At 40.5% G+C, this 26,534-nt stretch overlaps 2 protein-coding genes and 1 long non-coding RNA gene across 3 annotated transcripts in view; 1 reads left to right on the top strand and 2 right to left on the bottom strand.

The window, feature by feature from the left end:
- Positions 1 to 6: 6 nt before the first annotated feature.
- ube2j2 (ubiquitin-conjugating enzyme E2, J2 (UBC6 homolog, yeast)) lies at positions 7 to 5,857 on the bottom strand. Its single transcript, XM_023423456.2, has 7 exons — positions 5,699 to 5,857; positions 3,869 to 3,999; positions 1,330 to 1,370; positions 1,041 to 1,143; positions 766 to 904; positions 592 to 672; positions 7 to 494 (listed from the first exon to the last, which is right to left on the bottom strand). The coding sequence occupies exons 2-7, from the start codon at positions 3,997 to 3,999 to the stop codon at positions 204 to 206; spliced, it is 786 nt and encodes a 261-aa protein (XP_023279224.1). The 5' UTR covers positions 5,699 to 5,857; the 3' UTR covers positions 7 to 203.
- A 335-nt stretch (positions 5,858 to 6,192) lies between these two features.
- Positions 6,193 to 26,534, bottom strand: part of LOC111667787 (arf-GAP with coiled-coil, ANK repeat and PH domain-containing protein 3-like) — a 57,574-nt gene continuing 37,232 nt past the window's right edge. The window contains exons 9-26 of the mRNA XM_023423605.2: positions 26,149 to 26,223; positions 24,659 to 24,670; positions 18,999 to 19,111; positions 18,623 to 18,674; positions 17,719 to 17,819; positions 17,408 to 17,519; positions 17,050 to 17,282; positions 16,430 to 16,499; positions 16,165 to 16,259; positions 15,740 to 15,960; positions 14,275 to 14,367; positions 13,947 to 14,039; positions 13,260 to 13,483; positions 12,782 to 12,891; positions 12,169 to 12,279; positions 11,527 to 11,588; positions 8,073 to 8,122; positions 6,193 to 7,072 (exon numbers count right to left, since the gene is read on the bottom strand). Of these exons, the coding sequence (XP_023279373.1) occupies positions 7,004 to 7,072; positions 8,073 to 8,122; positions 11,527 to 11,588; positions 12,169 to 12,279; positions 12,782 to 12,891; positions 13,260 to 13,483; positions 13,947 to 14,039; positions 14,275 to 14,367; positions 15,740 to 15,960; positions 16,165 to 16,259; positions 16,430 to 16,499; positions 17,050 to 17,282; positions 17,408 to 17,519; positions 17,719 to 17,819; positions 18,623 to 18,674; positions 18,999 to 19,111; positions 24,659 to 24,670; positions 26,149 to 26,223 (1,896 nt within the window). The 3' untranslated portion in view covers positions 6,193 to 7,003. The remainder of the gene's footprint in view (positions 7,073 to 8,072; positions 8,123 to 11,526; positions 11,589 to 12,168; positions 12,280 to 12,781; positions 12,892 to 13,259; positions 13,484 to 13,946; positions 14,040 to 14,274; positions 14,368 to 15,739; positions 15,961 to 16,164; positions 16,260 to 16,429; positions 16,500 to 17,049; positions 17,283 to 17,407; positions 17,520 to 17,718; positions 17,820 to 18,622; positions 18,675 to 18,998; positions 19,112 to 24,658; positions 24,671 to 26,148; positions 26,224 to 26,534) is intronic.
- On the top strand, positions 13,404 to 18,390 carry LOC147818125 (uncharacterized). The gene is made up of 2 exons (XR_015438295.1): positions 13,404 to 13,493; positions 17,035 to 18,390. It is a non-coding gene; the product is annotated as an uncharacterized LOC147818125 (long non-coding RNA).

The raw sequence follows: 26,534 nt of genomic DNA, 5'->3' as shown, positions 1-26,534 counted from the left end.
TCCTCTCAATCCTTCCTGTGTGGGTCGGCTTTGAGTTTCCATCTTCCAAAGTCCATGGTGGTGGTGGTTGTGGTGGTGGTGGTCGTGGAGGGTTTTAACCCAGGACTTAACATCCCTCCCCCACTTAGTGTGTTTATAGAATGTGGAGTCCATTAGCTGGCTCGCCTGCAGGGGTGAGCGTCGGCGTACAACGCCGGCTCCTCTCACTCCTGAGCTATGCTCCTCAGCACGTACTTGACTGTGTAGGCAAACGCCGCAAAGCCTACAATCACAAATAGGTTGGCTAGAGCGCCACCTAGAAGTCCATGGTTGCGATTGGCCTGCTGCAGGCCAGGGGCGGGGTTGGCAGCCCCGAGCGGGACGGGACCTCCATTGAGGGCGGGGAGGCCATAGTGGGCATGTTGAGGGTCACCGTCGGGCACCACATCAGGTAAGGGGAGGGGCTGAGTGCGGGCACTTAACTCCTCCTGGGCCTTCTGTTTCTGCTTCATCTCCTGGTGATGGGAGGGAAAGAGAAGGGAAAATATTAGGCCACCAAAAAGAAAAAACAGAGAGAAGCAAATTGCAAGTTAGAGATCACCTCATACTTACATCCACTACATCAGGAAACAGCTCGCAGAACACTTTGTCCTTGAGGTTGAAGGCCAGACTTTGGGCTGACAGCTGTCTTTTCTGGAAAAAGAATAAAATGCATATTAAATATCTGAGACGTCACAGGTCGTTCATGTCATTGCTCAGCATTCATGATCATTTATGCAACCTCACCGTGTAATCAGAGGTCTCGATGCTCCCGAGGGTGGGGCCCTTCTCGACCATGAAGCTGAGCAGACCCGTGAGGATGGTGGAGACGGACCATGCGGGGTTCCATGTGTCTGGATGGAAATCTGTGATGGACAAACATAACCTGTGGAAGAAACAGGCAAAGTTACAAAAAAGGGGAAAAGTGGAAAACAAGTTCTAAAATAACAACCAAAGCATTTTTCAAAAAGTCTTGAAATCCTGAATTTTATCATTTCACCAATAAGAAACTACATTCTCACCTTGTATTACACTTAAATCTCCCATTTGGTGTTATCATATAGATACTTGGTGGTTTAAAGGGAAATTCCCGTGGAAATATGAGTTTTCCGTGATAATATCCTCCTAAAATAGAGACAAATATGATGTCACATGACAGATAACAAACTGAGCCATAAAATGAGCCACTTCTTCCCATATCTGACATCATGTCTAAGCCACATAGATCAGCAAGTATAGGCATGTCAAAATATGCCCGTTAACAGAAGCTACCAGAAGAGTAGGTGCTACTTCAATGTCAGGAGCTTTTACCTTCATATGGAGTTTTCTCAGGACCTCTGACTACATAGTGCCTAGAGAAGACAGGAAAGACTTGTGTTAGCCTGAGTCTGGGTTTTCTACTTCAGGCCCCTTGAAACAAACAAAGGGAGGATGCACATCACATGTTGGACACAGGCAACAGCATATGACAACAGCATGGTTTCTAATTTTATCATTTTTAAACATTTTTCCTTCACGAAGATCCAACTGGGATCAAAACATCAAACAACCAGCAGAAGAAAATTTAATTTAGGAATCATATCTCTGGCCAATTTCAGAACAGTTATAAATTCTATGGTAATTAACTTGATTGTTAACTGTCTCAGTTCTTAGCTCTTTTTATCCACTTTAGTATTGTTATTAATTTTTCGTGTCGTGTTTAACTAACTTTTTTGTCCACTGACCTCCCTTGCATGAGATGTAGGACCTCAACAGGACTTAATTGGTTGAATAAAAATGAAATAAAAATGAAATAAAACAATCTACAGTGTCAAGAAAAAGTATGTGAACCCTTTGGAATTACCTGGTTTTCTGCATTTATTGGTCATAAAATGTGATTTGATTATTCATCTAAGTCCCAAATGTAGTCAAACAGTTTCCATAACAATGCTGTTTAGGGTCGTGTCCTGCTGCATCACCCAACTTCGGCTTTAGCAGTTGGACAGCCACCCTGATATTATCCAGGTATCTTGCTGGATAAACTTGGGAATTAATTTCCCCCTTGAAGATGTCTAGCTGTAAATAAATAAACCTTAGTTTCATCAGTCCATAAAACATTTTTCCAGTAGTGTTGTGGACTGTCAACCTGCTCTTTGGCAACCTTCAGGGGCGCAGCGAAACTTTTCCTCTGTGGTATCCATGGCATGGCAACGCGCTCCATGCAAGAGATATTGTCCAGCTCCAATGATTCTTCTAAGCCTTTAGCAGTTGCTCTGAGGTTCACATAATTGTTCCAGTCTACACTGTGAATGTTTTAATAATGTTTTCATTGCGGAAAAGAACAGTACAATGATTTGTGTGTTATTTGTTATTCTTTGTTAAAATAGATTGTGCTTGTTTATTATTATGACTTGGATGAAGATCAGACCATATTTTAAGACAAATTTGTACACAAATGAAGGCAATTCCAAAGGCTTTACTTGCCAGTGTATTTTACCATAAATAGAATAGTTTCTGTGTGCACTGGTAATGCTTCCTTATTTCTCAAGTCTGATAAGGCTGTGACAAGAGTGCATTAATTAGAACCCACTCATTGATAGGTCAGAGATGGAAAATGCCAGAACACCATTAAACACACATTACACGTAACTAATAGTGAGGTGAATCATAGATTAAGGCGCACAAATAATTTCATGTCCCGTTTTCAGTCCCGGAAAATCAACAGCATGTCTCAGGTGTGTCATCGATTGTAAAAAAAAAAAAATATATAGTTTGAACAAAGAGGGTAGGTTAAAGCAAACACTGGCATTTTAGTTAACAAAGTCATAACTTATAAAGGTATCAGTGTAATGAAGGTATAGCCAGCATATGAACAAATATGTAGAGTGGCTTCAGAAAGTACTTTTTGTACACTTTATTGTGTTGTACATTTTATTTCAAATGGATAAAATTACCATTAAATATGAGATTACAGTTTATGATTGTTAATAATTTGCAAAAGGGGTTATCCCATGCCAACGAGGAATATGGAACTTTTCCTTGTTCATGTCAAAAAAAAAAAAAAAAAGGTCCTAGGTGAGTTGGTGGAATGACCCAAAAACATGTACTTACTGAGTGTAGATGGATGGGCAAAAATGGGAATTTAATAAAAATGAAATCTGCAACAAAATAAAATGTGCAAGAAGCAAAGAGACTGAATACTTCAAACCACAAAAGGAACCAGGAAGAAGTCTAACCGATGAATCATGGTAGTGACACTAAACTGCTTTAATAGGTCAACATGTACTGCAGGATGTTATATCGTGTTCTCATAAGTACTCTCCATGCCAACAGATATTCCCTGACTAAATGACTAAATGTTTAACTTTTATTATGATATCTTTACTGCTTATCTATAACTAGTTACATAACAACAACTTTAATGGATTGTGTACAAAAATGTGCTTAGATTATTCATTATTTATAGATGATCTTTCAAGTCATCATGTTTTTTTAAAATCAGATTTTCATTGAAAAAAACGTACTCCTACAGCCACACACTGTGGGAGCTGGTTAATATTAAAACATTAAACCACTTTTTCCAGTTAATTTGGATGTTAAATAAAACAAACTGATAACAGGATTCATGGGAACTACTGTCAACACAGTTATCAGCATGGTTCACCAATACTAAATCTGAATATACATGTTTCAGTTGAATTTTCTTATGTAATTGGTCAATTCTGTTGGCACTGATTGTCTCAGAGACAGATGTCTTGAAACTTATATTTTTATATAATTGTTGGGGTTTTTAGAATCTAATATGTTTTTTTAAGTGTCAGAGCTGGTTGATGTTTAAAAAACAAAGGCCTTTCCAGGATGAACACCTTACCATTCTAGGATGTTGGAGGGGAGAGGTTCTGCACAGATGTAAGGCACAGGGTCTTTCTTTATCCTGAGGTAATCCTGCTTAAGTCGCTGAGTGGCTGTGGTTGGAGCTCTCTTATTCCCGTTGTTGTTCATCTGAGGATTTAGAGGACATGCAAAAGAGAGAAACTACAATTTATCTTGGTATCTCTGGTCTTGAAATTTGTTAGTGCGGTAACACTATCAGGTTGTATTCCATTGCAATACTAGACCAAAGTGTATCCTTCCTTTACTGCAGACATTTCAACTGAACTTTCAGATAACTCGTGTTGTGTTCATGCTGTTGTGACTGTGTGTCTAAACAGGCTCTGTGTACACTGCTTCACCTCAGTTGTTCCTGATATTTGGCAAAACTTCAAAATGCAGAGAATAAATATATATATTAGTATGATTGACAAGTGATTTTTTTTAGAACAGTTATTTTACAGATACTGTCACCTGATTGGTGATGGGGATTTGTGGGGACTTCGTAGGGACTGAAGATAGTAATTAGGGGTCATCTTACCACAGTACTGTGTACTGAGTACCTTGATACTGCACTTAAAAACAACAAACATTAAGGAAGACTACTGCTGTTAGGAGTAAGATTTTATTTTAATGCTAGAGGTAAGCATGGTTGTAATGACGTATCTATATATTACTTTTTAATTGCTCAATGGATTGTTTAGTCTGTAAAATGCCAATAAAAGTCTGACTCACAGTCAAAAGTCCAAAAAAAAAAGTCAATTTACAAAGATTTAGAAAAAACAAACAAACAGCAAAATCTCACATCAGGAAGCTGTAGCCAGGAGAGCCATGTTTCTCACAAATGCCACCGATTCATTTTATCAGTTCAACCTATTGGTAAATATTTTTTCAATGCGTTGCAGAATCAGGTGGCAATCAAATAATAATCTGCAAAGTTATCAAATAAATGCAGCTATTGAAAAGCCCAACATTAATGTAGATTTAAGAATATTTATTATATCTCCTGGTTCTGTAAATGCACTGTTACCAATGTAAAACTTAAATGTATCTATTCAATTTTTTTGTCTTAATTTCTTTTTATGTCTTATATGACTTGTTGATATAAAATTGCCATGTCGACTCAAGTAAAATATTGCAGTATTTCAATTTAAAGCTCAAGTATTAAGTCTTAAAAAGTGAAATACGAAAAGTACTGATGTTTTGAGACTGTACTTTGCTACATCTTTGGGCCACACGACGTGGATTTAAATGTACTTTTAACTGGCTCTCAACCTCAACGCACTGAACTCAAGACAACTCCACTATTTGCCATCTGGCCTGCTGTCATGCGGCTACCAGCTGACATGTACTCGCTGCTGAGCTGAACTGTGACAGAGTTGAAATGATTTCAGCATCACTTCCTCATAAATGACAGGTTACTCAACGCAACTTGTGTTTTAGCTGAGGCTAATCCGCTCCTTGGCGAGCTATGCTACTGTTAAATCTCTGTCTACCTGAACAGATCGTTAAGTTAGATAGACAGCAGACAGTCCCTCGACCACCGACAGTCAACAAACAGAGCAGACCAGCCAGCATCATATTTTTAATTCAATAATCACAGCGTTATTGGTGCTGTCCGCTCAGGCAGGCTAACTGGACCCGGATAAAGCTCACAGGTACACTGGTCGCTGTGTTAGCCACCGCCGGCTAACGTTAGCTAGCCTAGGCCACAGCTATGTTTAGCTACCTGGCGTTAGCATCCACTAGCATAAACAGCTCTGTTATTAACGAGAGCGGAACCCCGCGTCTTCCGTATTTGCCAACCAGAGGGCTTGTAGCACAGACATACCTCTCCAGAGACCCCAGTGAAAATGGGTATTCGTGGCTGGACACGAAATAAGGGTGTTGTTTCTGTTGTCAAACCCCCAAACCGATAAGACGATGACACCGACGTAGCTTTGGCTCTCACCAGCAGCAGGAGAAGTGACGCTTCCGGTTTTCTTCTTCATTTGTGTTAAAGCGGTTGAAAACGACTTATCAAGCGCACTACTGTCACGAGCTGATCTGGAATATCACGTCTAATTGTAATCTCTCAAAAAGTCCAACAATATCTAATAGGCCTGCAAATTCTTAATAATCATAATACAGATACATACATTTGTATTCTAGTAATAAAGACACGATTGGCACATTACAAAGTCGTCTGTGTCTGCATCTTCTCTTCATTCACCTACACGTCTCTCTGGTGCTTTATGTTACTGCATAAACTTTGTTGCTCTTATATTTGTTTTCCAAAGTTTAAAAAAAAACAAATTGAGATGCACAAAAACATTCCAGAGGGCATTTTACTCACAATTTATTTTATTTCTGCAACCAGTTGCAAAACACAGTTTGAAAATTTGCAGTTGACAAAATGAAATTATTCAAAACAGTAAAGGGGCACTTCACTGATTTTAAACCTCAGGTACAGCTTACTCATCACAGAGAGCACAATGGCATCTACGGAAACATTTGTGCAGGTTATTTTGGCTTTGGCCCAGAGATTACAAATTTTAAGGAGGAGTGGAGTTTAAAAGACATGGGCATTTACCACTCAGGGAGGATCTGGCAAAATACACTATGTGTTAGGCTACATAGTGGCAAATGAAAAATAGAGTTTGCGTGCTTGATGCATACTTAAGAGTATGAGTAGTGTTGAAGACTTGTTAAATACGTCTCCTTCATCTTTATGGAAGTGCAATACTAAAGTGTTGGAGTGCCCCTTGAAAAACAGCTGATGTGTCCAAAGATCTTCTGACATGCTAGGACAACCTGGTGTCAGGTCAACTGAAGTAACACTTGTTCAAAGGAACTGTTTGAACCAAATAACATTATTTTTGACAAGACCAAGGTCTGTAATCTTGGCCTTATTGACTTAATTTATTTACAAAATAAGATGAGGACAATTACAAGCCAGTTATGAAATATTACTTGCAAAGTTTTGACCATTTGCTTACACTTGCAGCACTCACTTCCTAGCGTCAAAATGTCTCTTTTAATGGCATTCAATGCCTCCCTTATGATTCCAAAGTCACTGAAGAGTGGTCAGTTGAAGTGGTGGTCAGTGGTGGCCACTATGGCTCCTGGCAGCGGCTGAAGTGTACACTCCTTCTCCTCAACTTCTCGGGCTGGAGAGACGCGAGGAGAGAAAACTCGCGAAAGACATCAATATAGGAGACGTGACCTGCAACAGGGGACACTTAAGTCAAGGGGGTGGGGTTGTCGTAGGCACTGTGGAGACTGCGGTAACCAGTGTGCTGGGTTTTGCTTTCCTTTAAGTGATAAACACACCAAACCATTATAATGCCATAAAATACAGGAAATAAGCCAGAAAATAATGCAATCTCCAGCAACGCACATTCCACTATTCAGGGAGAAAGACAGAGCAGATAAACCTCTGCTTTATGCACCCATGAAAGAGCAAAGCCCCCCAAAAGCATTGCGTCAAGATTGAGTGAAGCTCCTCCGTTTAGTTTGGTGGTACATAGATACCTATTCCTTCAGGAAAATAAAAGTGATTCATTCTTCCATAAAGCATCTGTTGTTTATACAAGCAAATCCTTTGTCGCTGTCAGATGCTTAAGCTGTATTTTATGCTTTTTTTTAAAAAAAAAATGAATACAGAGAAGGGAGTTTCGGTTCATTTGCAGAACAGAAAATTAGGAACTTAAAGGGATAGAGTGGTAAGCATCCTGTCCATTTCCCTCCCACATCATCCTGGAATCCTTTGTCTTCTCATATTCAGGTCACTACCAAGTGATATGTGGATGCATGTACTTACTAGTCTGATTCACATTTTACTGTAATATACTTACCCATTCTCTGTGACCTACTTCCCACCATACATTGGATGTTTGAAAATTCTTTTGAGGTATAAACTGCAAATTTCCAAATGTATGTGGATAGCACATTATAGCTGAGTCTTGGCACATCTTGTTACGACACAATATTCCTCAACAGAATATTTCTGTGTCCTTCCAAATGCATAATTTCTCCCCAAGAGACAAATAAGATTCACAACATCAAAACGGCTTCAAATATTTTCCCAGAGAGAGAGAGTGTGTCTATGACAGAAAGGGAAACAGATCAGGACACCCTACAGATCATCCGCAACCACCAAAGCAGAGAGAATCCCAGTATCACACTAGTCCCACTAGTAAGGCGGCCCAGGAGGCTTCACTCACTCTATCCCGAACATCCTTGTGTTTAACTCTCCGGCTGCCCATGGCAACCCCTGTGGTAACAGAAGCAATGATATGTCAGTCAGGGTTTATTTCCTCAAGTGGACACGTGTTGTTTACATTTAGTGTAAGGTGACGAATTAGGCATTTCTGGCATGTGAGAACAATTTTTTCAGTGATGGTGTAACAATGCTTGTGAGACCACACAAATGTTTTACACACTGGAGACACTGAATTATTCAAGGCACAGTGTTGCTGCTGCAGGCTAGAAATGGAAGCACTTTTTAATACCCATAAGATCCTAAACACTAAAATGATCTTAAACTTGTGTGCTGGCAGTGTGGACGTGTCCATGTGCACACCTCAGTTACAGTATATTTGTTGGCAGTAAGATATGTGGTTTATTGCTTTGAATAAGCCAAGTGCTACCCAAAAGTTTGTTATAGACCAAAAGACACACCAGACCAGATTGTGAAAAATACTATTCTCCCAACATCTGGCAATATTTCAAAATAGACAGATACCTAGAAATGAAATCTATCACTATTTTATTAATTGATCTTTTAGAATTTTCTGTAAACTATATGAAATATATTGCTGCAATGTTGAGAGAATGTCACACATAAGAGATGAGACAAGAAACAGAAATGAGAGCAGGAAGCAGGAAGCAGGGTTAGTTCATCAAGAGTTTCTCAGTTTTATTGTATGCATTTTGTTTTTTTGTTTTTTTTTGTCCCCTCAGTGCTTCTAAAGACAAGGAAGAAAGTATTCCAAAGATATCCAAATGTCAGTGAACAGAAGAAGTAGAGCAGCAACTGTGTTAAAGTTCTGCCTGACAAGTTTTTTGTGGAAGAGAATAAAAAGACAAACATAAAACAGATCAGACAGGATCCGTGATTGAATGCTGAGAGGGAGGCAGTTGGCTTCGAGTTAAAATACACAAGTGTACTATTTACAGCATGTTTGCTTTGAACAGCACCTTTAACCACTCCTATGTCAATACACACAATGGACACAACATTTAATACTTCCACCGGGGCGTGGGCCCTTAACAGTTTGGTCACAGTAGCTTCACATCACCCTCTAGACTGGTTCTACTTGCAGTACATCAAACTATTGCAGAATATCACCTGCCATATCAAAATCTCTCAGGTCAGTCATATTTCTGTAACCTCTTTTGAACATGTGAGTACACCAACAGTGTTTCTACCACTCTGTCACTTCACAAAGCATGGTAAGACTATGCTGTATCTACTCTGAACAGTTTCAGTAAAAAAACAAAACAAAACAAAACAAAAAACGTGATATCATACATCAATGTCAGACACTTTCCCTTTAAAAAGTCTTTGGCAGAGGAAAATAAAACCACAACATTAAAAAATTTAATCAGAATTGCTGTTTGTAAGTTCTGATGGACACAAACAAACAAAAAAAGACAGGAATGACGAAGTCACCACAGATTTGGTCCGTGGATGGAAGATTGGCACAGAGGTGCAAAAAGGAAGAGACTTCTGACACCAGAGGGGTCATATGGTGGTACATGCTTACTCCACAGGACTGCACTGCACGACATGATCAAACCATAGAAAATTATTTCATCATGCTCATAATGCTAACAATGTTGAACTTCCCAAAAATAATTCTGGCAAAGCATGCAGAGAATACTGTTAGCGATGACCAGTGAGGGAAGCCAGAAATATATGTCCTTTGACCCCACAAGCTCCATGATCTCACCACAGATACTGTCATATGGATGAGTATTTACAACAAAACTAAGGTGTGGTTATTTACTCAGAAGTCGCCTTTGTTCTGTAAACGGCAGTGAACAGACGACTTGTTCAATGGTGAGATGTAAATCCAGTTTTATACACTCCCTCGCTGCAAAACTGCTCTGTTTGTCTGCAAATCACCTTCACAACTTAGCAACTTCTCATCCTCACTAGTAACTGACAAATGACTGCTATTAATTAAAAGATAAACTGTAACTACAATTTCCATAGTAAAGCCAGTAAAATCTCTTTCAGTGGTTTGTTTGGATGCCAAATAATTGTACTCATAGCAATCTAAGGCCATTCTAAAGCAAAAATGAAAGCAAATCGTCTTTTATGAGTGCTGTTACATGATGCAATCTAAAGACTTCCTGTCATAAATTCCAAGTAATGCTTTCAGACTAAAATGACAATCGTTAACAGAAATGCAGACGAAAACTGCACCCAAGTATGCATTGCACTGGTCCTCTGGGGAGATAGACATAAATTAAAAAAAACAAAAAAAACAAAAATAAAATAGACAATAGATAGATATACAACAGCTTGAGCAGACAAGAACAATATAAAAAAAGTCACACTAACTGAATGAAAATAAAAATTATAATACTGTAGATGGGAAAAGTGCACAGTTTCTTTTTTTTCCTTTACATAATGTAACATAATATCATATTATTTAACTCTGTCTCTCAGTATTCTTTGACACATGCACTCATTTATTCTCCTGTTCACTCACTCACTCACTCATCATGTCACAAAGTATCTTAGAAAGCAAGTGAGGGTCTCTTCCCCACGAGCCCTTCAGTATTTTTGTCACAGTTTTACATTAAATTTCCCTTCCTGACACCTCTTTATACACAGTAAACTACCCTGCCCACCTCTACTGTAGCTTCTCAGTTACTCTTTTTTTCTTTAAGTAATGGAACAAATACCATTTTCTTCACCTCATGCCACAGCACATAGTTAAAAGAATACCCATATAACCTCTAAATATGTATATTTACATTTCCGATTAAGAAGAGATGGGTAAGTTAGATGTCACACAGATGGTTTGGATAGATATAAAGTGTAGGGGGTTAATGCAGCAAAAAATTCTTCAGAGGTAAGAGCTGTTAGGCAACAGTAAACCCACACCCTGACACAAAAGGTTAAACCACGTTATGATAAATTAGAGGATAACCCTGTTAGCAAAACACCAAAAAGTCATTTTACTGTGCGTGTGTGATGTAGCTAGTATAGCAGTGCCGAGTAATGGCAAGCAGAAACATAGCGGTGATGCAGAGAAATGGAGGTGGTGACTGTATCGTCAGTAGAGTTAAAAAGGTCCATCAGGGGTCTCCCTATGACACAACACACCCCTGTAATGAGCAAGTGGTACTCTCCTCTCTTCTCAGACGCTCCCAGGAAGTTGCCCGTAAGCCTAGATCTATGTAAGTGACAGACTTGAGATCAGTGTCTAGGGGCAACTTCGTCTACATGATTATTTTCTGTTCCCAGTCAGGAAGAATATATACAGTATATATGTGTGTGTATATACATATATATGTAAATACACACACATATATATGTATAGAGCACGAGCTATGCTCCTGTATACAGAAATGACTAGCATTCGTCTATGGTGAGGCAGATGAATTCCTGGATGCACTTCCTATACTGCTGCTCAGTGGGGCTGCTGCTGGGGTATTGACCTGGTTGACCCAGCGGAGCCTCGGCCTCTCGCATCTCCTCGTTCATCCGCGCTAAACGCAATCTGTCGAAGAGAAGCAAGAGTGGGAGAGGCAAGAGGGAGAAAAAGGATAGAGGAGAAGGGGAGGATAAACATAGAGGCAGAAATGAAAAATGGGGATAATAAAATGAGGGGAGTGTGACGGTGTGGAAGTGAAGGGATTGAGATTTTTAAGTGGGGGGAGACCGTTAGAGAGGTGGTGAGATGGTGAGGTGCAGTGAGGGAGAGAGGATGAGAGGAGGGAGGGAGGGGAAAAAGAGAGTAAAGGTCATCATCAAGACCAGCTTTCATATTAACTGAAAAATAATTACATCTTGTGACAACATTTAGCTTAGGGCGAAAGCTAATTTTTCCCCTTGGAAACAGTCATCAAGACAAACGATCTTGACTCATGGTAAGTTTAACTATTTCATGAGAGATAATCATAAATTAGGCTGACAGGTTGTGTCAGGTTGTTATTTGTTAAAGGAAAGGATTACACTTTCCGAGTTGTATGGAAAATGTTTACTAATTCCCCTAACAACTGCTTTCGAATTCAGTTGGAATGCGGTTATTCATGTTACAACAATGATTATCTCTTGCCCAAGAATAATGGGTAAATTACAGGGTGACGATGTCTGCATTGGCAGCCTGGACAGCGATGCTTAGGGGATCATGACCCTGCTCATCAACCTCCGTCTGTGAAGCTCCTCTCTTCAGGAACAGACACACCTGGCTGTACAAGACACAATGTAGAGACAGAAAAGAAATATATTAATACATCTGTTGTTAACACCAAAAATAGGAAAGATATAGTATAATTGGAGAATAAATGCACATGGAAATAAATAGCAAGCGAATCAGTAAAATATTTTTAAAATGTTAAACTGATTCATTGATTTTTCCATGCAGTGAATTATGATTTGACACAGTGAGATGAAACTCTGAGTGTAGGCCATTCAGTGAGAGGTGATCAAGGATGTTTGCCTCAGAAAATATGGCTTTTGGTAGTTTCAGTGGAAAATGGTTATTAATACTACAGTCCTAAAGAAATGCTTGGTAAGTGAGGTAGTCCTCGTCATGTCGGAGTAATTTCATTGAACTCGCTTCACATCACATCTACAATACCCACTTTTTATTTTCGTTACATGCAAGCAGGGACATGAACTGGGAGTCACAAGGAGGGCAGAGGCAAACAGCTCTTAACCGGTTCCTTTCACTTTGTTGACTTTTCTTACCCAGTGTGCCCCAGGTAGGTTGCGTGGTGCAGCGGGCCTCTGCCTCTCATGTCCCTCTGGTTCACATCGGCTCCGTTCTGTAGCAGGAACTCACAAGCTATCAGAGAGCCCTGGCAGAGAGACAGACAGAGAGAGTTGCTTATTTTAGTTTACTTTGCTTTGAGAGCTGTACCTAACCATAACCATTTTTTATTGCCTCCTAGCTGCAGACAACATGTTCAGGGAGGAGATCTTTATCTGTTTTTTTAATTGTTTATGGCTGTGATTATGATAACATAAACATGGTTTAATAACCTATATCAAATAATTTGTTTTTCATTTTTAACCCGGACAGTCTCCATAATGATTTGATATCATAAAAACAGTAATGACGATTAAATAATTAAATCAGATTATATCAGGTTGTAGTATATCTACACTCCTCCCACTTTATCTAATCTCAAATACTTTGGCAGGCTGAACAAATACACTGTCTCACCCCCATCACAGCCTGTATGAGTGGCGTTTTCCCTTCTTCCTCCTCGCTTGCAGCGTGTACATCCGCACCATGTGCCAATGCCTCGGCCATGAGCGGCAGGTTGTGTAGACGCGAGGATCGGTGGAGGAGCGCCCCAGGATGCAGCTCCCTCGGATCCTCAGGGTCTGAGGACATTTCCTGTTCGATCTCTACCTCTCCACTGGAAGACTCCTCCGACTCCTCCTCTGAGAGTAGGTAAGGAAACAGGACGATGGCAATGATGGAAAAATGACAAATGGAATATTTTAGACTTTCTGAAAGAATGTAGTTTGGTAGGAAGGATAATACCAGCGTTCTTTATGCAGTTTGTCTTTGTCTCTTCTGTCCATACACACTGCCTGCGCAACAACTAACACTAAATAAATGCACAGGAATTCCAGGATAGAGGCCTTCTTAATATAAAAATGCAGAACATCTGGTTACACTTAACATGACGTCTTTGTATTTTTCAGCTACATGAATCCTAACAAGCATATAGGCAAAGTGATCAAAGGTACTTGGTAGCAAGAGAGTGAGTGGATAGCTGACAAAAGTAATGATTCACAGTAGTTTACTTTCACATGTGTAACTCTTATTGACAGCAGCATTCTCCTTTATATTCTAAACAACATGATATTATCCTTGTGTAAAACACACAAACACACTCACCTTCTTCTGTGACACTGTCCACCACTGAGCCAAAAACCAGGATGTCAGTGCTGCCGTCGGTGCTTCCTCCCAGGCCGCTGTCACTGCTAAGACCTGCGGGGCCAAGCATCGCCAAGCCACGGACACGTTAATCATTACACAGCACTTACTGTACTGCTCATACACACACCATTACCAGTAGGACTGGACAATTAATAGAAAATATTCCAGAAACTGCAATAAGAACCTGAATTTGTGAGTTATTTTGTTACAGTAAGGAGCTCTTACCTAGATCTTACTGAAAATCTAGTCGTAGATGTGTGTTGTACTGACTGTGCATTGGACTTACTGCGAGGACCCGAGCCGGTGTCGAAGTAGGAAAACAGTGAGTCCAGCTCATCTGGACAGAACAGGGAATCCCGGCGAAACTTTGCTGCCGCTGCTGCCGAAGGACAAAACATCACAATATTTCAGTCTAGATTGTTTATCTATACATCTTTAACATCTCTCTGAGTCAAGACATTGTCCCCAGGTGCTTCAAGACCACCACAATAATTCCAGTAGCATGTAAACCAATTGGGGCCTGTCGCCCTGAACCTCATAGTGATGAAGTGTTGCAAGCTTCCCCACGTCACTGGATCCATTCCAATTTGCTGACCAATTCAATATCCTCCACACTGCACACAGAACTCACTCACCTGGACACCTACACTAGAAAGCTCTACATAGCTTTGATAATAATGAAACACTGTACAGGGAGGAGGTCAAACACCTAGTGAGCTGTGTATGGACAATAATCTGGTGCTCAATGTCGACAAGACTAAGGAGATGATCGTCGACTTCAGAAGGTCACAGTTTAAGCACGCACCCCTCAGCATCAGTGGCTCCACAGTGGAGAGAGGAAAGTGCAGATCTCGGACAGATTCACCTGGTCCGTGAACGCCACCAGGACTGTCAAATGGGGCCCAACAGAGACTGCACTGAAGCCAGCAACACTCCCCCCTAACATCCTCACAACTTTTTACAAAGACACAGTTGAGAGTGTGCTGGCATATTGCATCACCGCTCAGTACTCCAGCTGCAATAACAGCGACACTAAAGCTCTGCAAAGTCAGAGCAGTCGTCGCTGGAGCCTCTCTCTGTTCAGGAGCTTCACTAGAGCCGATGCCTTCACAAGGCACTGAACATTGTCGGGGACTCCTCACACCCACTTCACAAATTTTTCGATCCTGTGGCATCAGGCAGGAGGTTTTGTGGCATTAGAGCTAGAAGCACAAGACTTAAACAGCCTCCTCCCACAGGCTACCAGGCTGCTTCACAGCTGATCCATCCCACTGTGACTGGTTGTAACTTCACTTAACTCACATACTTGATCTGGATACCTGTACTGGACACTTTAATTCATTTCACATTGTTTTAAATACATCTAGGATACTCATTATTCCATATCTATTTTGTTATTCTTTTAACTGTTGTTTTGTTTATATCTAGTTATGCATATTTCTTTGACGTTTAAATTTTTTTTTTTTTTTACCATTGAACTTCCCACATCTCAGGGATGCGTGACTCAGGGAAATGTTAGTATGCATATAAAGTTCCTTGATTTATGTTTCATTGCACCTTGGTCCCAGAGAAATGTTCTGTCATTCTGCCTTGTACAGAGATGTATGGTAAAATGACAATAAATCTGATTTGATATATACTGTATGGCCATCCTGCAGCTCTTGATTTCATGAGTGTGGGCATAAGGTTTAACTCTACAGAGGGCATGAAACTGATCATATTTCAAAGCAAAGTCAATTCCCTCCACTGACCTGCTGACAGGTTTGCATGTGAGGCGCTGCCTGGCTCGTAGCGGTGGTATTTCCTACGGGCCTTGTTGGGGGCTCGAACAGAGCTGTTGTGTCGCTGGCACTTCTTCACTGTCCAGGGGCGGGACTTCCTTTCACCCTCCACCAATGCCTCGCTCCCGCTCATTTTCTTCAGGAAACGTTTCTCCACATATTTGGACTTGATCCAGGCTTCCTTCTCCTGCCTTGGGGGGAGATGATCACAAACAGAGAATTTTACATAATTGGAGACATGATATATATATATACAGATAAGATAAGATGGTGAACACTGAGAGCCAGATATCACTGACATCATACAGACAGGTCAGAGTGGCGTTAATCCTATGGCCATAGGTATCTAATCTAACTGTGGGATGTAAAGGTTCATCTTGGAGTAGAAGACTGACCTTGAACTGGAGGGTCCAGGTTTTTTTGCTCCTAGTTCCTCACAGCCTCCTTCATAAATGTGGTTAATCACAGTGTTTCCCAATTCACACATCAGCTAGATGAGACAGGAGAAGGAAAGAGGACAAAGAGGAGAGACAGAAAGGGGAAAAGAGTAGTTCAAATTGGAGCAATGCACTAAAGGAATCATAAATGCAACTCTAAGGGGGGAAAAAAAGCTCAGCACAGAAAGAAAAAGCTGTAGGCAAATGTGTTGGAGAGACGCACCTTGAGTAACTCTGGCTCCCATGAGTCTAACGTCAGTGAACGTACTTTAGAGCAATGGACACCTAAACTCCTGAAAGAAACAAGAAGAAAAAGAGATAACATAAATCAAGTGAAGCTTGAGAAGTTTACATCTTACAACAAGATTTCAGCATATTTTTACTCTTGCCTCTTTTATTACAGCTAGCTGAAGTGACAGACATCAGAGCGTCAGACTTTTCTGTTTCTCTACACTCTAGAGACTCTGAAGATCTCTAGAGCTTAGTTACAAACGGCACTTTCTTAAAACTGAAACACCCACGCTGTTGACTTTAAATCCAGTTTGGACTCCTGCAGGTTGGAACTCCTTTATTTTCATTACATTGGTCTGATATAAGATAACGGTCGGATTTCCCCTATGTAAAGGTAAGACTAGCTCTAAACCCTGGAAATGCTTTTGTTGTTGTTTTAATAACCGTATCTGAAAGGATGCTTTGAGCCTGATGATTTCCTGGGGCACATGGCTGTAAATTGTTATTTCACACTGACGAAAGCAGTTCATAAGTTGAAAAATATTCTAATATATTGTACATCAGCTGACCTGCTGTTGTTCTTACACTCTCTCTTAGTGTTAGTGCAGTTACCTGTGGATCCCTGAGCACTCGATGCAGAGCAGCACTCCCAGGTTGATGGAGGCCCAGCATGGAGCCGTTTGGCCACAGTCACAGCACAGCTCATTGCCCGGCAGGCTCTGTACCCTCTGGAGGAGGCTCTCTCCCCCTCCCCTCACTCCTCTATCAGCCCTCTCCCCCCTCTCTCTGGGCTCGCTGGCAGAGTCGATGCTGCTGGTGGAGGGCGAGGCTGTCCGGTCCAAGTGCTGCAGAGACACGGTGGGGACAGGTTAGTGACAGACAAGGACCAGGTTGTAATTAAAAGAAATGGGACGTGTGTTACTGTGTCATGTGACTTCGCCTGAAAGTATATACATGTGTGTGTTCATACCTCAATGTAATAATTGTCGGCGATGTCTTTGTAAGCAGAGGCGATGCTTGCCTGGACGGCCTGGATCCAAGCCTGTCGCAGCTTCTCAGACTCAGCCTGCAGCATGCAGCTCCTACAGGTTTACAGAGGCCGCTTAGAAATCATCAGAACTGTCTGATGTTATAAAACTACGTTATTCATCTGTTTAGTTCATTCAGATTGCTATAGCCAGTAATGAAAATGAAGTGAAATGAAAATCTGAAAAAAAGAAAAAAAAAAGAAAAAAGGAATCTTTTGGATACACACACACACGCACGCACACACACACTTACTTGGTGGGTGAAACGACCTCAAAGCAGAACCTCCTCTCATTGTCTTCACACGGTTTGACTGAGCAGAGCCTCAGGTCCTCCACCACCACTGTCAAAGAGTCCTGTCATTGGCAGAGAGGAGTGTCATAACAACGTCGCCATATTTACTGCAAGTTACACAAAACAAGTTACGCTCCTCAAAAGTGGCAAACAAGAAGAAAAAGCAAGTGAAGTGTGAGAAGTTTACACTTTACAACAAGATTTCAGCACATTTTCACTCTTGCCTCTTTTATAACAGCTACCTGAGGTGACAGACATCAGAGCGTCTGACTTTTCTGTTTCTCTACACTCTAGGGAGCTTAGTTACAAACAGCACTTTCTGATTACTGAAACACCCACACCGACGACTTTAAATCTAGTTTGGGCCTGTTTTTTTTTTTAAGTATCAGTTTTACACGCCCATATGTTTGTTACATAATGGTTGACATCTCTCTTATCCACTATTGCTCTTTGATTGATCATTAATGGAAAATGAAACTGTGTCTCTCAAACACCAGCACATCTGCAACATTACCTGTGAAATAGCTCTAAAACATGGAAATACTTTTGTTGTTGTTGTTGTTGTTTTAATAACCTTTTCTAAAAAAGATGCTTTGAGCTGGATCATTTCCTGAAACATCTTGCTGTAAATTGTTATTTCACACTGATGAAACCACTTCATAACATGAAAAGTATGCTTAGCCTATATATTATACATCAGCTCACCTGCTTTGACTGATCAGGAAAAGTATAGGTCAATGCATGGCTCCTTTCTTCCCCAACAGTATACAAATGATCAACAATTAGCTCAATAACTCTAAACTGTGCAGTAGTTTAAATTCAATGATGAAAAAAATCTAAGTATAAAATAAAATTCAAAGTTTACCTTGAGTTTCTTTTGGTAGACCAGCTGGCTGTTCTGTATAGAAAACCACCGCCTGCAGGGGGTAGAAGGTATGAAATTAGTTTCTGTAAGAGAGATCAAATATACTAAAATCCACTCTGCTGGGGGAAAAACACTATTCATCACACTGGTCATTCATGACTGTTGGAATAAGGCAAAAGCCAATGCAGAGCATTAAATTGGCCCTTGTCATTTGGGCTCTGAGAAATAGGTGTACATTTTTAATATAGTTTAATGGATTTAACTAATCCATCCTTTTCCTAAAAATACATGTCTTCTGATTGTTACAGTACTTTTGTTTAACTGCTTTAATTAGATTTTATTATTTTCTCCCTCTTTCTTGTCACTTCTCTTCTACCTGTTCCAGGTCTTGAAAGCGTTGCTGGCCCTCTTGAAGAGGTAGCCCTCCATGACCACACCATTAGGTGCATCCACGTTGAATTCAAGCTTGGGGTCATCATAGGAAAAGTCCTGTAGGGAGGACACAAAGGCACATGAATGTTAAGGTCTAGCTATACACCAATGTATTGAAGGCAACATTGCCAGGATTTAGTTAGTTCCTGTTGATACTGCATGTTCACCTGTTCTGCAAAAACACTTATGTCATCATGGAAAACAACCGGTCTCAACTTTTCACCTCTATAAATCACAGACAGTTTTATAATGGCTCATAGGTGACAGTCTTAATCAATCAAGTAGTAGATGCTGTGGGGTGGTAAAAGTCCACCAGAACACAACAACAAGGAAACACAGACAGAGCGTTATCACTACATGCAGTTATCTGTGCTGACATAATGCAGCTGCTGAACTACTTCTCTGTTATGCACATCTTTACACCGTTTCTTTCTGGAATGTGTGTGATCTTCCACAAATATCAGTCTGTATCCTCTTTGCACAGACCATCTGTTTTTCAGTTTACCTTTAAAGGTCATGTCAAATCTACACCTCTCTTCCTGTAAGCTGAAACCCTCTCTATTTTCTTACCTGTTTTGTCCACACAGAGTTGAACTTTCTAAGAGAGATGCCACCTGCTCAGTGAGGTGAATAACACAAGCATACAGATTTAAATGAGAATCAAGGCTGGGGTTTCATTATTGTTAAGGAGGCCTTTGGTTTGGGGTAAGGTAGTACTCGCCATATGGCAAACTGCTCAGATAGGCAGATGCATGCACAAACGCACACACATACACGCACGCACACGCACACACACACACACACACACACACACACACACACACACACACACACACAGGCCCATGCTCTGTTGTGGCACTGTTTCTCTTCTCTTGAAAAGATCATTGAATGATTCTGTGTGTTCTTTTTTCAGAAACCCCACTGACTGTATAACTGCACACTGATGCCGTCATGTACTTTAACTTTTTTTTAAAGTATTGAAGCTTCCTGTAAGATTCAGAGAGTAGAAACATGTGGTACTGGGATACCACTAGAAAAGTCGGAAATTGGAAAGCCACATCCTGTGTGTAATGTTTACAGGTTTGTGTGAAAACATTCAAGCGAATGTGATGCAAAAACATGGTGGGATGTGAGACAACAGTCTGTCTCCTGACTGGCTGCTGAGACATTCAAAACTTAAGGAGTTTCCACTTGATCCAAAAGAAGCGCTTACATACAAGCACCAGAGCCGTGTCTTACATTTTGAAACAGGCTACTAGAAAGAAAAAGCTAATTTTCACCACGTGGAAAAGAAGACAAGGAAAACAAGACCACTTTGCATTTCCAAACTCAGTCTTTTCTCACTGATTAAACATAGCAAAAAGAACAGAGTTGAGGGGTCCAAAAGTCTGAAACCACTTTCCTATTGTGGTCTCTGACCTTTGGACCCTAAGGAGACACCCCTGTATCAGTATCTGTCATACACTCACATCAACCTCACACTTCCACTATGGTGTCTAGTAGCCTCAGTTTATACCGATAATTAGTGATGCAAAATCTCAAATGAAAAATAAAACAATAAAACAAAAGAAAGTAACGTTTCTCACCAGTGTCCAGTCCAGTCTGCCAAATATCTTCATCTTTACCACACTGGCATCCAACAGCATTTCAACGAATTCAATAATTCAATAACAGAATAAATAACTTAATAATAAATAAACTAATGCATTACAGCATCTCTAATAGCACACAGGTTATTAACTTGCACGTGCATCCCACGCGAGAGCAGATCAGACACTGTCATCCAACAGCAGCACGCTCGTGCCGTTCCTTCACTCCACGCCACCTGCTGACCGCACCGGCCGAGTGGATCTTGCGCGAGCGCTCATTATCATACAGCTGTCAGTCCTCGTGCCCCGGTGACCCCGTCGCGGCTGCCGCAGATCAAACATTTCATTTTACAGCGGGGGGAGGCCTGGCTGCCGTGCTCCCTTCCCTCCCCGGGCCAACCCCGCAGCTTTTCTCAAACCCGGAGTTTCATCTGCAGTTTTGGAGGAGTCAGCTTTCCATCTGTCTGCGGCTCTGAACACTATTCCTGCTTAATCAAGCTGACATTATTGCTCCCCAAACACCCGCCCAGAGCCCGCTCTTCCCACCTTAAATCAGCCACGACGGTGGAAGAATGCAGCGCACAAGTGTGCAAAGGCACAGGCGGCCGCATAACAACGAACCTAAAAAATGCACTTCGCTTAAAAAATGTATGATTGTTACACCTGTTTAAATACCTGTCAGGCTGTATCAGAGATGTTGATTCAGTGATAGGCTCATTTTTGAGGTAGCACAATGATTTGCATCTATGCTATTGCTGTATAGTGGTGACCCAGTTCCTGTGGAAGCGATGAAGACATAGTTCTGGTAATTCCCCTGGACTCAGTTAAAGTGATAAAATGTAGTCTTTATTGTAATTTAGACTACAGCTACTTAAATTTGGTTTAAAAATGTTTACTCTCACAGTTTTGTTAATTTCCTAGTTTTCTCTCTGTTTACCTCCCTCTGACATAAAAAAAAGGTTGTACAGCCAAAAACTACAACAATGGAGGGGGAGAGAGCTGAGGCAACAGTCCCCCTGGGAGCCACAATGAAGTCCTGCACACATAAAACACTGCTGTGAAAGAATGGAGAGAGGAGACAGGGGGAGTGTGTGATCTGTGGTGTGTGACAGGGCGATATAAGGATGGGGATGGGGCCAGCCAAGGCAATCACAGATTTACCAAAACCAGTGAAAGTTGGGGTGAGGTGAGGTGCCACACAACCAGCAGAGGAGGACTGTGAAAGTACAGATGATCTAGATTGATCGTCTGCAGGGAGATTGGGCGATAAAAACAGTCTCTCACTGCTGACAAGATTATATTTTTGGTTTCATTTCCATGGGAATATCATGGATGTCAATTCATCAGAGGCACATATGTTTTAATCTATTTCCATAAGAAGAGATCCTCACACCAGATTTAGCATCTATTAAAATATGAATGTATTTATTGTTGAAAAAGTATTAACATACAGTATCTCGTACTTTCTCATTTCTCTGTTGTGGTATCCTTTCCCACTGTAAAATAACTTGTCCAAATTGACATCAAATGTATCCTGAGCTACTTCTAACTAATTCATCATGAAGACATCTTATTCTCTTCTGAATATGATTCCTGCAGTTACTTAATGGCCTATTAATAAACAATGTATACCATCTATAATTCACAAACTCTGCTGCGGTCTCATGGCTTCGCTTCCTGCACTGCTACATTTGAATATGGAGGGAGTTTGAAAAAAGAAGTCGCCATTCACAAGAGACAAGCTGAAATGGCTCATGGCAACATTTTCTCCTGAATCTCTTGATGCTGTGTGTCTTTTTCTGTCTTTATCTGTCTCTATCTTTCTTCAATGTTTTTTTTAATAGAGGCAATTACAAAGCAAAATGAAACACAACAATATTATTGAAGCATACAGTTTACATTTTCTAGTGCATTATCACTGATTGGCTTTGATAATCGTCTAATCATCTGATCTGTTTTACACAGTCACCACCTACGACTGTGTGCAAAATGCTTTTACTCATAGGCCCTGTGTTTCGTCTACGGGAAATAAAGCATGTCATTTATTATTACAAAATAGCAATGGCACATAAATCATAAAGCGTAATCTGATCATAGAGATCAGATTATTAGTTAAAGTCTCCATTCAGTGGCCTCATCCTGCTCATTATGGAAAACCCACATACATTTATTCTCTAATAAGTGAGATATAATTCAGAATCAACTGCAGAGACCCCCTCTCTCCTCTTCTATAGTTTTCATATTCCCTGTCTGGATCTTTAACTCCTCTCCTCCCTTTAAAAAATAAAAAAATAAAAAAATATTGTTCTTCTCTTCTCTTTATCCCTCCTCCGCTCTTTGTCTTCTTGCTCTGTCACTTCACATTCTACCCCTTACTGTGCGCTGTTACGCCGTCTGTTGACTTTGGCTGGAGCTGGCAGTGGACGGAGAGGGAAAGGGTTTGAGGCTGGCATCTTGCACAGTCAGATCTCTACAGTCCCTGGTGAGATATTGACCTGTACCAGAGCTGACATTCAGCCCTGGATTATTCTTCTTCTATTGTACTGCGCTCTGCAAGCTCTGCCACACACAGACCTTTGTCGGCAGTAAATGGACAGGCAAGATACTGAAATGCAGGATGCAAAACAGACAACACGCGATGATGTGTGCGATGTATTGATCAGCTGATCGGCATTAAATGACTGTGGAGTGAAAGGCGTATGAAAAAGGGTGAGAAATAAAAAATATGACGTATAATAAATGACATAAAAGGGTTTTAAAATTTTAGAAAAAAAGAAGAGGAAGAAATAATAACACAGACTTAGTACACTTTAAAGTATTTAGAAGATTATGGCTCAATTTAACAAAGAAGAAAACAAGATGAGAAATAGTGCCTGACACAAAAGAAGACATCATAGCTACTATTCTTAAGCTGCTACTTTGACAATTATATCTTCTTAACTGGCTCGCTGACGTGTTGACAAATCCTCAGGGTTAGATTTTCAGATGAAACAAAGTAGAACAGCAGGAGGATGTTTGGGAGCGCGGCATTGTTCAAAGAGGGACAGGCAGAGGAGAGAATGTGTGTGGCTGCTTACGTGCATGTGTACATGTGAGGGATAGAGAAAACTGAGAGAGAGAGATCTCAGAGAAGAGAATAAAGGCAACATCAAATGAGAAACGAAAATAAGCTCCCAGGGTTTGTCCAATGAAAGCAGATTAGATGAGTATAACAGGCAGGGTGGAGAAATGTGTCACACATGAGGGGGACTCAGGGGTAAATCCAAGATTTAACACACACAATGTCTTGACAGTCAAGTGCCAGTGGAGCATGCAAAGAGATGAGGTTAGAGGATAGGAAAAGTATCTAAACAAAAGCAAAAGGTCATACTGGCGCGCCCACACAAGTATGAACTGGCGACATGCAGACACACACAGAAGTTCACTGGAAGCCAAGTAAACACAACAATCTGTGTTTGATTTACAATGCTTCCTATGTCGTGTCCTGTGACGCTTCCAGACAGACCCACCCACCCACGCACGCACACGCACGTGTTAAATGATGATGCATACAGAAACACACACTGTCTGCACTACAACTCCAAAGGTCCTACTGATTCCTGCCACAGGAGACGGCATGTGTGATGGCCATAAAACTGCTCTACATACATCAGTTGCTGTTCACATGTGCAGTCAGGTAACTGTGGTGTGACAGCTCGTATATAAAGCATGTGCTAAACTGTAAGTGAGAAAACATTTAAAATGAGTTTAAAATGTGAGGCTTTATGATGTTCTGTTGGCTGCGTGGTTGAAAAAAGGTTCTTCATTTACAGACATTGTGATACAGGTTACAGAGAACCATCGTACAACTCCAGCAAACATCCTCTGACAACCTTTAAAAACACTAATATGGTTTGCATTGCAAAACACTTTGAACCAAGAGGACTGATTGATACTTATGTGATGAATAGGCTGTGGATTAATTTTTAATGCTGCAGATAAAGAGAGGGAGAGAAAAAAAAAAAAAAAAACTCACCTGCATCAGAGTCTGGCGGTGAAAGAATGTAGTCAGGCAAGGGCACAAAGAAGAGAGGGAAAGAAATGTATTAATAAAAGAACACCGTTGCATGAATTTCACAACATTAATCCACTGTAAATATGTGCTCATGAGAGACATCGTGCCCTAATTGATGCCAGTTTCCAGAGGGTTTTTACACTAAAGTATTTTTTTTAGCTTGCTAGTTCAGAAGGCTCCTGAAACACACAAGGCCTCCAGGAAACAGTTGTTTTCTTCATCACATTAGAAGACGGAGGAAGGGTTGCTGAAAGGCCATCAGGTCGGGCACAAAGCTGTGTGATGAGTCTGGCAGGATGCCTCCACTTGGCAACTAAATCAATCAGAGGGACGAGCCAAATCAGGCAGAAAAACAGCCATGTTGTTGGCATCTCTTCAGGTAGCAGATGGATGATTTTTGTGCATCTGTGCACAAACGTTTGAAAGAGTTGTTTTTATTCGGCTGATGGACGTCTGAAATAAGTCTACTGAGTTGTCTTTGTGGGAACTGCTTTCCCACTTTAAACACTTAAATTGAGCCTGAAGAAAAAAAAAACTGCACTTATAAACTTGTTCTAATTATTTTGGAGGCTTTTTTTTTTTTGTGCCTCGCTGAATTCAACAAAACGAAAAACCAGACGACAGCGAGTCACGAAGCAGGTGATGTAAAAAATAATTAAAAGGTCCTATGAAAAGCTGTTTTTCAAGTGACGTATTTGATGGTAACATGAGATAGGTTTGTGTTGCGTGACACATTTTACATTTCAGAAATGCACATAAATACCTTCTCTAACCCAAGTGTTTTGTTTTTTAGATGTTTCAACTTCCATAAATAAATAGGAATAGGTCATGCTAAGTGAGAGTGAAAAACGTTGATAAGATTTTTTTGACAAGAGAAAAATCTAGTTTCACAACTTTTGACAAAACATATGACATAACACCATGATATCTACTGTTGAGGTTTAAAACTCTAACATGGTAAACATGCTAAAAATACTTAACATGAAAATAGAAAAGAATCTTCTATCTGTGTTAAAAGTGATATATACAGTGGCTTTAAAAAGAATATTACCTATTACCACCGATTCATGTTTATTTGTGTAACCAACACTAATTTACATTAACCTACATAAATGCAAAAACATTGTTGTCTAAGGGTTTCACAAACAATAATGGCTTGTTTTAGTTTGTAATGGTTCTGAAAAAAATGGTAACATCAATGTAATATTAAATAATGTATAATCTCCACATCACTGTATATTACAGTACTAAGGGGCTGTTTCTCAGTATTTTGTCGTCTATTGTTCTTGACTCTCATATCAGCAGAAGGGCAGGGTTTTAGTTCTAATTGTGCAGAAGGTGAAAGTCCCAATGTATCCAGGCGACATGAGAGGAAAAGGAGAAGCTGTGCCAGTTTTCACTGAATAGAAGAAAAGAGGAAGAGGAAGATAAGAGCTGTGTTGTTGTCTCACTCTCTGCTGGATGAGGGCGTGTTTGTGCTCCATCTCCCGCTTCTCCATGGCCGAGTCGATGACCAGCTGATCCAGCTGCACACAACAGAGGACGGCGGGGTCAGTGAGACAAGTAAATGAAAACATGAGCAAGTTAAAAATATCAACATGCAGATGCATGCACAAACACTCACCCGTACATCCATTCACCCATGTCCACTCATGTTGTGTATGTGAGAATGTTTAGCTTTTCATTTTCTTTCCTGTTAGCTTGTAATTAACTTATGGTGATAAACAACATAACATATTTTAAATGACAATAACTGAATATGTACATGTGTTAGTTTTATTAATTGGTGCTGAGGAGTACTTATTGTGCTTGTGAAGCCTAAACGGAAAAAGTCACA

Source organism: Seriola lalandi, unplaced genomic scaffold (genome assembly GCF_002814215.2).
Source record: "Seriola lalandi dorsalis isolate HSWRI2012SDOR001 ecotype SW California unplaced genomic scaffold, Sedor1 jcf7180002054692, whole genome shotgun sequence".
NCBI lineage: Eukaryota > Metazoa > Chordata > Actinopteri > Carangiformes > Carangidae > Seriola > Seriola lalandi.
The sequence above is the reverse complement of the archived record's forward strand: the minus strand, read 5'-3'. Positions and strand labels throughout refer to the sequence as shown.

Bases quoted from the DNA above. Each gene is read 5' to 3' on its own strand.
- ube2j2 (XM_023423456.2), bottom strand. From the start codon at position 3,999: ATGAACAACAACGGGAATAAGAGAGCTCCAACCACAGCCACTCAGCGA. The intron at 1,371-3,868 runs GTAAGGTGTTCA...TGTCTTCTCTAG, and splicing joins CCCTCCAACATCCTAGAATG to GCACTATGTAGTCAGAGGTC. The intron at 905-1,040 runs GTGAGAATGTAG...TTTCTTCCACAG, and splicing joins AGATTTAAGTGTAATACAAG to GTTATGTTTGTCCATCACAG.